The 11664-nt window shown below is 49.6% G+C and overlaps 1 protein-coding gene across 1 annotated transcript in view; it reads right to left on the bottom strand.

Moving 5' to 3' along the window:
* The window catches only part of Atp2b3 (ATPase plasma membrane Ca2+ transporting 3), a 67624-nt gene that overhangs the window by 37703 nt on the left and 18257 nt on the right, over nt 1-11664 (bottom strand). The window contains 5 exon segments of the mRNA XM_032889591.1: nt 2206-2331; nt 2863-2988; nt 3433-3690; nt 3790-3987; nt 9656-9988. Coding sequence (XP_032745482.1) covers nt 2206-2331; nt 2863-2988; nt 3433-3690; nt 3790-3987; nt 9656-9863 — 916 coding nt within the window. The 5' untranslated portion in view covers nt 9864-9988.

The following is an 11664-nucleotide window of genomic DNA, read 5'->3' as shown; positions in this document are numbered from 1 at the left end:
GCTCAATAAGGTGCTAGGAAGCAAAGTGCTCTTAAACCACAGAGGCATCTCTCCAGTCTCATGAAGGAGACAGACTTCCAAGAGAGATATTTATGGATACAGGAGGACAATGAAATGACAATAGAATGCAAGGAGGAAGCTCTCAACCTGTAGACATCTAGAGAAGGTTGACTACAATGCTAACCTGCAAAGGGGGAAAGCAAGGGCTCCAGAGAATGGAGGAAGGGAGGTTTGGGGTGAGCATCACTAATGGAGGTAGCTTGGAGTAAAGCAGAACATGGAAGGTGAGGGAGGGACTCTGGAAGAAAAGGGTACATATAAATCATTTTAAGAGACAGGGATAGAGGATAAAGGTGGCAGACTGACAGGGAGCAACTTCAGAGTATGAGCAATGAGTTGACAGAATCACAACCACAGGAGTAAGTGAGACAGTAGAAGAGGGAAACACAAGAAGAGATAGGTGCTGTTCCTCCAGCTCCTCAGGGTACTCCTCCAGGAAGCTGGTCCACTCTGATTCCCTAGGTCTCACAACCTAGGAGTGTTGTAGAAGTGCAAATAGCCTGTGTGGGAGTATCTGGATGAGGAATAATCAAGTTCAAATAGGAGGGAGGGGACTAGGACCAAGCTGTGAAGAATATTTAAGGGACAGAGCAGGAGCTCAGGAGCTTGGAAAGGAGCTATGGGGGACAGACACCAGGAAAGTGCATGTTATGGCAATTCAAGGAAGAGACTCTTGCCTTCAAGGGGAGGGGGTGGATTTCCTAGAGGGCCTTATGTGTGAAGGGCTCCCTGTCAACCAAGCAGAATCAAGAAGGCACCAAACAAGTTCATCTATATTGGGAACTCAAACTAAGCCTGGCTGAGCTTACCAGCGTTCCTGGAGCACACATTAAAGTTGTGGGATAACACTGGGAGGAGCTTAGGGGAGATAGGGGGCTTGGTGTAGGTGGAAGAAGATCAAAAGCAGGAGGTGCCCATATAGGGAGGCACAGGACCGACTGCCAGGAAACAAGGATAAGGACAATGGAAGCTTTTTGATGATAGTAGCCCTGTCAGTTCATGTCTCTCTGCCCCTAGGGACAGGGGGATTTAAGAGGTGACCTAAGGCTAGGACTAGTAACTTGTTGTTCCTCATACTGGTCTGTCCCTGTATAGTCTAAGACCAATTGTTCTGGCTCTAGGTCCTCTAAGATGGGCAGGCATGCATCTGGAAATGCCTCGTTCCTGGTCACCTGGGGCTGTGGGAAAGAACTGAAGATAAATTGCTTACCAGAGCTATGGCATATGCATGAGTCACAGAGGACCAGGGCCTGGTACAGGGAAGCTCTGTAACTCCATGGTTTTAAGTGACATGGCTGGGAGAAGGCGTATAGTAGCTTTGTGCTAGGGAGCCCAGAGTCATAAGGTAGAGTCTCTAAATTTCTGTTTCTATCCATTACTGTTCCCAGGGCAGGGCTACCACTTTCTGGAGAGCCTACCTTTCCAACCCCATCCACGCCCTCTGGTCCTGACTTTGGTTTTTTTTGGTTCTTTTTTTTTTTTTTTTCTTTCCGGAGCTGGGGACCAAACCCAGGGCCTTGCGCTTCCTAGGCAAGCGCTCTACCACTGAGCTAAATCCCCAACCCCACCTCTGGTCCTGCTATCATATGGAGTCCTATTCCTATCTGCTCAGGAGACTTTTCCAGTGATTCTGCCTGCCCCTCAACAAGATCTTTTGTATGGGAGCTGAGAACCTTGAGAGAGGGCATGAGGACCCTAGCAGCATCTTTGTTGTTGTTTGTTTGTTTGTTTGTTTCTTACTTTCTTTTCTTTCTTTTCTCTTTTTTTTTTTTTGAGGCAGGGTTTCTTTGTGTAGCCCCAGCTGTCCTGGAACTCACTATATAGACCAGGCTGGCCTCAAACTCAAAGAGATCAATCTACCTTTGCCTCCTAAGTGTGAGGATTAAAGGTGTGTGCCACTACTCAAAGTGAGGTAAGAAGTTACATTTCTGTGACCACACTCTACCCCAGGTACAGATGTACCAAAGCCATCAGGGAATAGACAACTAAGGAAAGATGCCCTTACACAGGGGTCATTGGCCTGCTGGCTCTTATGGAAAAATACCAGAAGGATCCCTAAGAAGAACGCAGATAAAGAAGCAAGAACAAGGACATTGAAGAATCTGCCTCATCATCACTGTACATTGAAAGTCATGGCTGCCTTACCTTTCTTGTCTTTCTTCTCCTCCTCCTCTCCACCTGCCCCAAGCAATGTAAAGATGATGCCTGTCTGGGAGTTCACACCAACAGCTGTTACTACCATTCTTCCAGAACCTTCCATGACATGAGTGCCTGGCACAGAAACACAGAGGAACTAAGAGAGATTTGTACAGCCTGGTAGGACATAGGTTGGCTTTTGAGGTTTCCCTGAGGCAAGTATGGGTCTTGCAGAAGTCAGTGTGACTGTTGGCCCCTACATCTAGGCTTTTCTGTCCATTTCCCATTGAGATAAAAGTAGGCTGAATGAGAACCTTCTAGTAAAGGAACAAAGCCCTCACTGGGTCATTTCTAGTCTGGATATGGAAGGAGCACAATATTGACCCCAGAAAGTCCTCCCTTCAGTATGTCCTATTTATGATACCAAGGGCCCTCTTGAGCAGGGAAGGCCCATATTTTTGCCCTATGGCTGGAACCACATCACCAGGCCTTCAGTAACCTGCTCTGGCATGGCAATGGGTAGCATTCTCAGACTTCCCAAACAACAGGGCTATTCATGGAGAACCTAGCTAAGGCAAGCCCAGAAGGATGACTTGGCTGGGGGTGCTGGGCCAAATGGCTTTCAAAGTAACCTTACACTTGGCTACGTGGGGAGATGCTCCTCACCTGAAAGCAGCATAGGATCTTTGTCTGCTGATTTGCGCACATGGTCCGACTCGCCGGTCAGGGAGCTCTCGTCGATCTTGAGGTCATTGCCTTGGATGAGCACACCATCGGCAGGCAGAAGATCTCCTATAGGCCATCCCAAGCCAGAACCAGAGGCTATGGATTCCAAGAACTTCCCCACCTTTGCTTTTTCCTGCCTTTCCCAGGGGAGGTCCTGTCATCTGGGAAAGGTCTGGGAGCTGTACTCTTTCAGCCTCCTCTTTTGAGGGGGATCATCCACATGTAACCATGTTGTCCAACTCTCATGGAACAGGGACAATGGTTGTGTCCTGGAGTAGTGGGAGAAGATCTCCTCGGAGGCTATGAGGCCAGTGTGGGCACTGTTGTGTCTGAAATTCCTTTTCTGACCCTCCTCACAGTCCCTATGTGCCAATCTCAGGCCCTCTTGGGTGAAAACACACACACTACTGGGGAGGGAGTCCGAGCATGGGAGGAGTTCCTCCGGCTCACCCTTCTCAGAAATGGTATTCAGGCTTTCTTGGCAGAGCAGATGAAGATGGGTATACTTACCGTATTTGACCTGGGCAATGTCCCCTACCACCAGGGCTGCCACAGGGACCTGGAGGAGCTGCCCATTTCGGATGACAGTAAACTTCTGCTCCTGCTCAATACGGCTCTGAAGACCTCGGAACTGCTTTTCCTTGCTCCAGTCATTGAAGGCTGTGACCAGCACCACACAGATGACAGAGAGTAGGATGGCAGCCCCCTCTATCCAGCCAGCCTCGGCCTCTCCTTCGTCTTCTGCCCCACCAGACACATTCCCACAGGCTGTGTCCAAAGATGAAGGATAACAGAAAGGAAGAAGGGGTGAAGTCATGGAAGCCAAGAGCTAGGACCTGTTCCCAGCCCAGAACCTTTACCCCTTACCTTCACTTTCCTCTCCAGGTGGTGCATAGAAGGAGAGGCCCAGGGAGACGATAGCAGCCACCTCCAGGATGATGAGAGTCACGTCCTGCAGGGCTTCCCACACCAGCTGTAGGAAGGTCTTGGGCTGCTTTGGAGGGATGAAGTTCTGCCCATAGATCTGCCTGCGTTTCTCCAAGTCATTGGTGTTGTCTGCCAGGCCTACACAGTGCCCCAGGAAAGTGGCAGAAGCACAGAAGAAGATGATACCAGCTAATCCTTGCTGCCATTAAGCACTCCTGACTAAGCTGCTGCTGCTGCTGCTGTGACAGTGACTCTCATGGCTCTCTGACCAAAGCCTGTTCCTCTGGAACTCTGGAGTGGATCTTAGAGTAGACAGAGTGGTACAGGCCCGGTACTATAAGCCCCAGGACCAAGCATGGGGACCAAGTACAGCCCTCACAGGGAGTGCCTAGCCTAAGGAAGGGATAGTAGCCTAGGAAAGAAGGTTATCAATTTTTTGATGCACTTGTAGGACAATAGGCCTAGGGAGGGAGGCTCTGGGACTGTGGGATGTCTCAATTGCTGAAACACTAGCCCAGGCCATGCACCTTCTATGTCTGCTATCACTTCCATGTCTAAGCTATCTGGGAGAGATGTTTGCTGAGAAGTTATAGTACCCAACATGGGGAGGGTGCTACATGGCAAACGGTAGCTATGACAACAGCTAGTGGCTTCCTAGGTTGGGGGTGGTAGGTGGGTGAACCAATACCTACGTGGCTTCAGTGGATTTGTGAGAAGATCACCAATCAAGGGTTCCTGGTACTATTAGCCAAGTTTTATGCCAAGTGCCAAAGAAATGGCCAGGGCCCTCTCCAAAGGGATCAGACAAGCTGTCTGTTTCTTAACACTTAGATTCTATGTATCTTACAGAGTGAACTAGGCCCCACAAAGGTCTTCAGGATAAGACTGAGTGTTTGTAACACTGGCACCTTAAAAGTGAAGCAGCCCCTGGACCTTTGCCATCCACTCTATGGCTTACTGTTTTCAAGGACAGTAAGAGCCACATAGCCTAACTTGCAAAAAGGAGCAAAGCACAGGGGAACCAGGGACCAGGGACATGGGAGTGTCTAGAAGAATAGCTTGTTGAAGAAGATAGAGCAAAGTCTTTTGGAGGTGGATGGAGGTCTACTTTCTAGAAATTTCTCAAGGAAGGAGTAGAGAGAATGAGTGTGAGAGAAAGTTCTTAGGTCCAGAGACCTACACAGGAGATTATCTGGTGAGGAGACTCTGGGAAGGTGCAAGGTATAGAGTCAGCAAAGAGAAGAAAAGGTAGAGGTCTGTGCCATTGCATACCAAGCTGTGGCCTGGGAAACTAATTCTCTAGGCTGTGCATAGAGGTTGCCTCACAGTGTGGAGGGCAGGGGATTCTAGTGGAGATCAAAAGGACCAGCACCAGGAAAGGACAACAGGGTTGCACAGAGCTGAGGAGAGGATGAGCCAAGGTCCAATGCTCACAGTGCCTGGGTACTTCCTACGGTTAGGGTTAGGGTTAGGGTTAGACCCAGGCACATAGATTCCCTATACCTTACACCTTTTTAGAGCTCGGCCCTGGGGCCAAACATGAGCTCTGGTCTGGAGACTGCATGAACTTCCACCTAGAGATGCTCTGCGAAGTTCAGTGGCCAGCCTCAATTCTGCCACTTGTCATCCTTGAGAATGGAAAATGGGTATGGCTGAGGCTAGGGAGACTATCAATGCAGAGAACAAGTAAGGGAGAGGAAAGAGAGCTTCCAGTGCATGCCATCTTAGTCTTAACATTAGACATCTCAGTCAATGCAGGGCCCAGGGGCGAAGAGGGCCTTAACGCTAGACTTTAGGGCCCTGAAGGTAACCTCTATGTAGATCTCAGGCAAGTGAAATGATGCTACATTCCTAACCTTGTCTGGAAGGCTTCTCTACAGGCTATTTTAAGATTTATTTATTTATTTTTATGTATGTAAGTACACTGTAGCTGCCTTCAGACACACAGAAGAGGGTATCAGATCCCATTACAGATGGTTGTGAGCCACCATGTGGTTGCTGGGAATTGAACTCAGGACCTCTGGAAGAGCAGTCAGTGCTCTTAACCACTGAGCCATCCCTCCAGCCTGATCCAGCCCTTCCTTAAGGCACCCAGGACTTCAGTTCTATGCCCCTAAGGGACCAGCTCCATACTGACACCTAATGGATGAATGGCAGCTTGAAGTTCCCATTAGTAGTCAGTGGCATGACTTCTATCACCTGCAGAAGGAGCTGAGGTTGAGAAAAAAGGGTCACCCAATCCACGGGGCATGCATAGCAGGCTGAGTTCAGGAACGCTTATAAGACTCAGTCCCAGACCAATCACCAATAAGGAAGTGCTGGCAGTGGGCCTTCTGCAGAGGATCAGGGTGGAGCTTGAATGAAGTGGAAGGACTGAGAAGAGCAAAAGTCATAACCAGCACAGCCTTGGCACGTCCACACCATCTAGCCACACAGTGTCCTTCCCACCCAGAAGGGCTACAGCTGTTCCTGCCTTTCTCTTTCTGGCCTCATTGAGCCTGGCCTGGGCTGGCAGCTCAGATTTCTGCTGGAGCCAAAGGCCTCTTTCTGAAGTCCCACAGCTTCCCCAGTAGGGTGTCTTGGAGGTTTCAGCTTCTGTGGTAGCAGTGGTGGGGACAAGGACCAAGCTGGGTTAGGGCAGCCTTTCCTCCAGATTAAGTCTTCTCCCCCTTCAACTGCAGGAGCTATGAGAGATGCGACATTACAAGACATGCACCAGAACTCTGAGCTCCTAGACACTTAGGGTTTACACTGCCCTAGGCCTGAAGTGCCTAGAGAGGGGAAGTGACCCATTCTAACTTCTAGAAAGCCCATGAGTCCCATGGCACCATGTGACTCTGCTTCACATGCAGACTGTTTTACTTCACATGCCCAGATTGTCCCCAAGGCCAGTGAGGCCCTTAGGCCCTTCCCCTGGGAACTCACCCCTTCCCCTCCTCTGCCTTGCCCTTGGCCTTGGATCATCCTTCCTACTGCAGCAATGCTTTCCTATCTCCTTTGCCTGACATTGGCAGCTGCCTTCAGATTGACCCTGAAGCACTGGCCTTTCTGTGGAATTGGGGGTCTTAACAGCTGCCACACTGCCATGTTTTGTGTGTGGTAGAGAAGGCAGCTAGCTATAGCCCTTCTGGTTCCAAGCACATGCCTACCTAGCAGGTCCAAGACATGGGGACAGAGGCAGGGTGGTTGGCATGGACACATGTGGGCTGACTGCCCAGAGCAGAGGCCAGATGCCATCAGAATTGGATTAGGACCACATTGTGTTGGCTCTCAGCTAATCTGCTCCCTCCTTCTTTGGACTGCCTGTGGAGAGCAGACAAGACAGGAGCATGGCACTGAGCCCCCTTACCAACCTACCCCAAGGTTCTTGAGCAGCAGTTAGGCCTTTCTTTAGAATGGGTTCTGGAATCCTCTCAATCTCTACAGAGGCTAAGAGATTAGTGGAATGGTGCAATAACTGCCAAAGTCTCCTCCACCAACATGCCACACATCTACCTGGCCCCTTGTCCTCTGTCAAGCCCCTTCTGGGCTCCAGCAGATTGGCACGGGGCCGGGAGTACAGTTAAGCCTGCCCCTCCCTCTAAGAAGGCCTGCTGAGGAGCCTGCCTGCTCAAGGTTTGCTGAGCCAAGGAAATGGGGGAGTGAGAGTCACCTGCTCCTTGCTTCAGACAGCTAGGCCCAAGTAGCCCGGGGGGAAGGGCTGGTCCCTGAGCTGCCATGCAGACTTAGGGTCTCAGAGGCCCGTCAGGAGCTGAACCACCCACCTGGGCACCTGTTCCTCTCTACACCCACCCCATTTAGAGGCACCAGATGAGCATTGGAGCTCTGTGGCAGAATCGGGCAGGTTCCCAGGGGCCTTGACATTTTAAATATTTAACAAGGCCTGACAGGCAGAGCGAAGAGCTGCCAGCTGAAGCCCATCTGCTTCCTTTGATCTGGGAGAGTCCAGAGCTCTGTGGCTAAATAGCCCTCTACCACAGCTTTCTCAGAGGCCCCAAGTCCTCGGGAGGGTGGGCAAGGAGAAGGAAGGAAAGATCCTTTGGCATGGAGCCCAGCCATCTGCCCTGACAGAATGCTGCTTCAGGCTGGTGACTGAATGCCTGCATGTGTGTGTGTTTGTGTTTGAGTGTGTTCGAGGGCATGTGTAGGCAGGATAAATAGGTTGTCCATGGGTGCAGTAGTTCTACAGCTTAGTTTAAGAAGACTCAGATGACCCAGGGAAGACATCTTACTTTGAGTTCTTAATCTGGCCCATGGGCCTACCTTCCCCTGTCTCTAATGCTCCCTTGGGCCCATGCACTACTGCCTATGGAAAGATGATTCCTTCTTCAAGTCACTTGGGGCAAGGCTAGAGTAAGAGCATCTGGCGTGTGCCCTAGAGGCTCTGGGTTGGATAAGGGCAGAGCAAGGAGTCTAGAGGTAGTGAGTACAAGAATGGGCAAGGCCCGGTGATGGGTAGGACAGGGCGTCCAAGAAGCAGGAGGAATCCAGGTGGTAGCCAAGACTTGAAGGACTGGGTGCACCAAAGTTCACAACTAAATGGGCAGCTGATAAAATCAATCAGCATTGACTGGGAAGCAGGCCTGGCATCAGGTTGGGTTAGCTCCAGTACCCTGCCAAGCTAGTGTCAGATGGGCCTGAAAAGATCCCAGTTCCTGAAATCTGGGGCTAGAGTTAGGTGATCCTAGTCTTACCACAGAAGACACCAGCACCAGGGAGTTGAGGACCCAAGATGGCAGTCAGACCTCAACGATACTCTACAGTACTCTCACCATGTTTCATCCAGAGGCTCACTGGTGTGAAACCTGCATTGCCTCAGGCTCCTACCTCTCTGGGACAGCCTGTTATTGCTGTCACTTATGTTCATTGGTGTGTGTGTGTGTGTGTGTGTGTGTGTGTGTGTGCTCATATATGCTCATGACCAAAGGTAAATGTCTAGTGTCTTCCCCAGTTGTTTCCACCTAATTGTGATGGAATTTTCACTTGATACACAAGCCCCACAGATTTTTCTTATCTCTGCCTCCCTCAGTGCCATGACTTCAGGAACACACCCATGTTTAGCTTTTTACATGGGAGCTGGAAAACTCAAACTCACAAGTTCATGTTTGTACAGCAAGCACTTCACCTACTGGGCAATCACCCCAGTCCCAATCACTGCCATGGATAATATGACTAATGGGCCCTAGTTTTGGTCTGCTTTTCTCACAAGACTCAAATGTTTCTGAGCAATCCTTAGACCACCCCTTCCTTCCCATGGAGATGACCCCTTAAACTTGAGCTCCAAAGGGCTTCCACACTGCATCTCCTTTTTTTTTCTGGTTCCTCTTAACTGAGCTCAAGTTTCAGCACATGGAACTCAAATATATAGACAGAGGCCATGGTTTCCTCTTCCTTTGGTAGGAGACTGTTGGCACTGCTCTGTTTCTTAGAAAGCTCAGGGTTTCCATTTGGACCCTCCACCTTTAGTGACCCTAATCTGCCCTTCCCTCTCTTTTCTTCTTGTAGGGTGGAAAATGACTGATCACAGAGGTATGGATGAGGGCTCAACTTATGCCCTCAAAATTTAGTTGCCCAATGGATGATAATCTCTCCCTGAACAAAGTACCTTCCAGTCAAGAGAAAGTGTCTGAGCAGAGGGTAATCATCAGGGTCCCAGTTTCTGTGTCCTTCATGGGTCAACTAGGTCTTACCTACACAGAGCCATTTAAGGTAGTCATAGCAGAAGCACCACAAGCCCTGAGGTGCCCCAAGGGGAAGAAGACCTGTTTCTAGGCTCTCCTTTCCCTGTCCAACTTGGTGGACTTACCTTCAGTAGGTGAGGTCTTTAGTCTCCTACACAGCCCACTGACATCCCCATAGGCTTCTTGGATCTTCTGCAGTGCCTCAGCACCTCGGAGCTCCATAAGGCTGCGTAGTTCTGCCAGCGTGCATCCAAAGCCACCCACATGAGGCACTTCCCGCTGCTGCTGGGGTTTGGGGTGGAACTCAATGGAACTGTTCGCCATGTCACCCATCCTGTCTGTCAGCCTTCTCACAGGTGTAGCCTCAGCTCAGTAATAGCTAGGGACAGGTGGCCACCTAAGATCCCAGTGCTGAGGTGAGGCAAGGTGGTGGTGGGAAAGAAGCTAAGTGTGAACACCTGGGGAAAAGGAAGAAAGAAGATGCCAAGAGACTGGTTCAGACAAAAATGAAGGACCAGGGTTCTGGGATTACTCTGCACATCTTCATTCAGTGTGCTTTATCACTTACAAGTGCCAAATTGACCTCTCAGGTCTCACCAGATAGATGCCCCCCCCAAGTCCTGCCTATTATGACCATCCAGAGGTAGAGGGTTTGTTAGGTGGGGAGACACCAGCTAGCTCTTACTGTTTCCTTAATCCACTTGAAAATCCATTTGGAAGGAAGGCAGTACATATGCACAAGAGATCAGTGCCCATCATTAGCTTCTTACTTGACCCTGTCACCTTACTTACTGTTCTTGCCTAAACAGTGCCCACTGCTCTGCTCTAAATCCCCAGCAGCCCTCAGTGGCTCGGGACTGGGCTGTTCAGAGTTCCAGGGGATAGACTGAGCTATGAAGAGGCCAGCTGGGCTCCTTATCAAGGTTGAGTGTAAAGGGTTTTTCTGTGGCCCTCAGAGTACCTGGGGGTAGGTGGAGAAGGAGGGGAGGAAGCCCAGTGGCAAGCAGAGAGTAGAAAATAAAAGGGGGAAGGTAGGGAAAGAAGTAAAGAGGAATGGACAGGGTGAGGAGGATAGGGGCAAGGGAAATGAAAGTGGAGGGGACCAGAATAGGGCACACAGGAGAAAGCCCAAAACAAACACAGGTCACTAGTAACTCTGATGACATACTGGTACCACATCCAGATGACAAAGGAGCTATGGTCTTCCTTTCTGAAAACATCCAGAGCACTACCAGATCATACAATCTCCCCCTTTGTCCAGCTTCCTGAGCCTATTACATTTATTATATTTATCTTCTGCAGCACTGGACCTTACTTTACCTAGGAAATTGCTATCCCTTGGAGCTGCATCTTTGGCCTTCATGGGGTCTGAATGCAGCCATTAGGCCCCATTGGACTTGTCCTCCCCCTGTCAAAGCCATGTACCAAACTTGCCACATCTGTTCCTACAGAGCACAAGGCTTTGGCCTTTATCAGCAAACAACATGCTGGGCTGGACTAGGCCTCTCACTCTTGGGGAAAAACTCCTGGTTCAGAACAATCCCCTCAAAATCGGAATTCAGAAATCCATCTAGGTTTCTGATGTAGAATCACTGGTGGGAAAAAATAACCTGAAGCCCAGAAGAAAGGCAAAAAGGCCCTCATGCAGCTAAAATAGAGCTGGTGAACTCCATGACCTCTGCTCTCTAGGTTAGTTCCTCTGAACTATGAACTGAGAGTATCACACCTAGAGGAAGAACAGATGCTTTAGGGAGCAATGAAACATTCCCACTCATGCTCCTAAAATGGAACTTAAACTCTCAAGAAAAAGTGTGTGTGTGCCATCAACAAGGTGTGCTGGGTGGGAGAGGGGTGCACTTAGAAAATGTCCATCCCAAATGGTCACCATTTCACTATTTGGGCACCTGAGTGTTAATCGTTTCATCAGTTTCTATATGGAGCAGCCTTCACTTCTAGGAGACATGGGAAGAAAATGGCAAATACAAGATGACTTCCTTATCTTTCCAATCCCATGCATCTTTTTCCCAGTTGGTCATCTAACAAATATTTATTGAGCATCTACTACATGGCTGGCACTGGCTTTTTGTTAGAGATCAACAAGACTAAACTAGTTGATTTTCTCTGTGTGGCTGAG

This window comes from Rattus rattus, chromosome X, assembly GCF_011064425.1.
Source record: "Rattus rattus isolate New Zealand chromosome X, Rrattus_CSIRO_v1, whole genome shotgun sequence".
Taxonomy (NCBI): Eukaryota; Metazoa; Chordata; class Mammalia; order Rodentia; family Muridae; genus Rattus; species Rattus rattus.
This window is presented reverse-complemented; position numbering and strand designations above follow the sequence as displayed.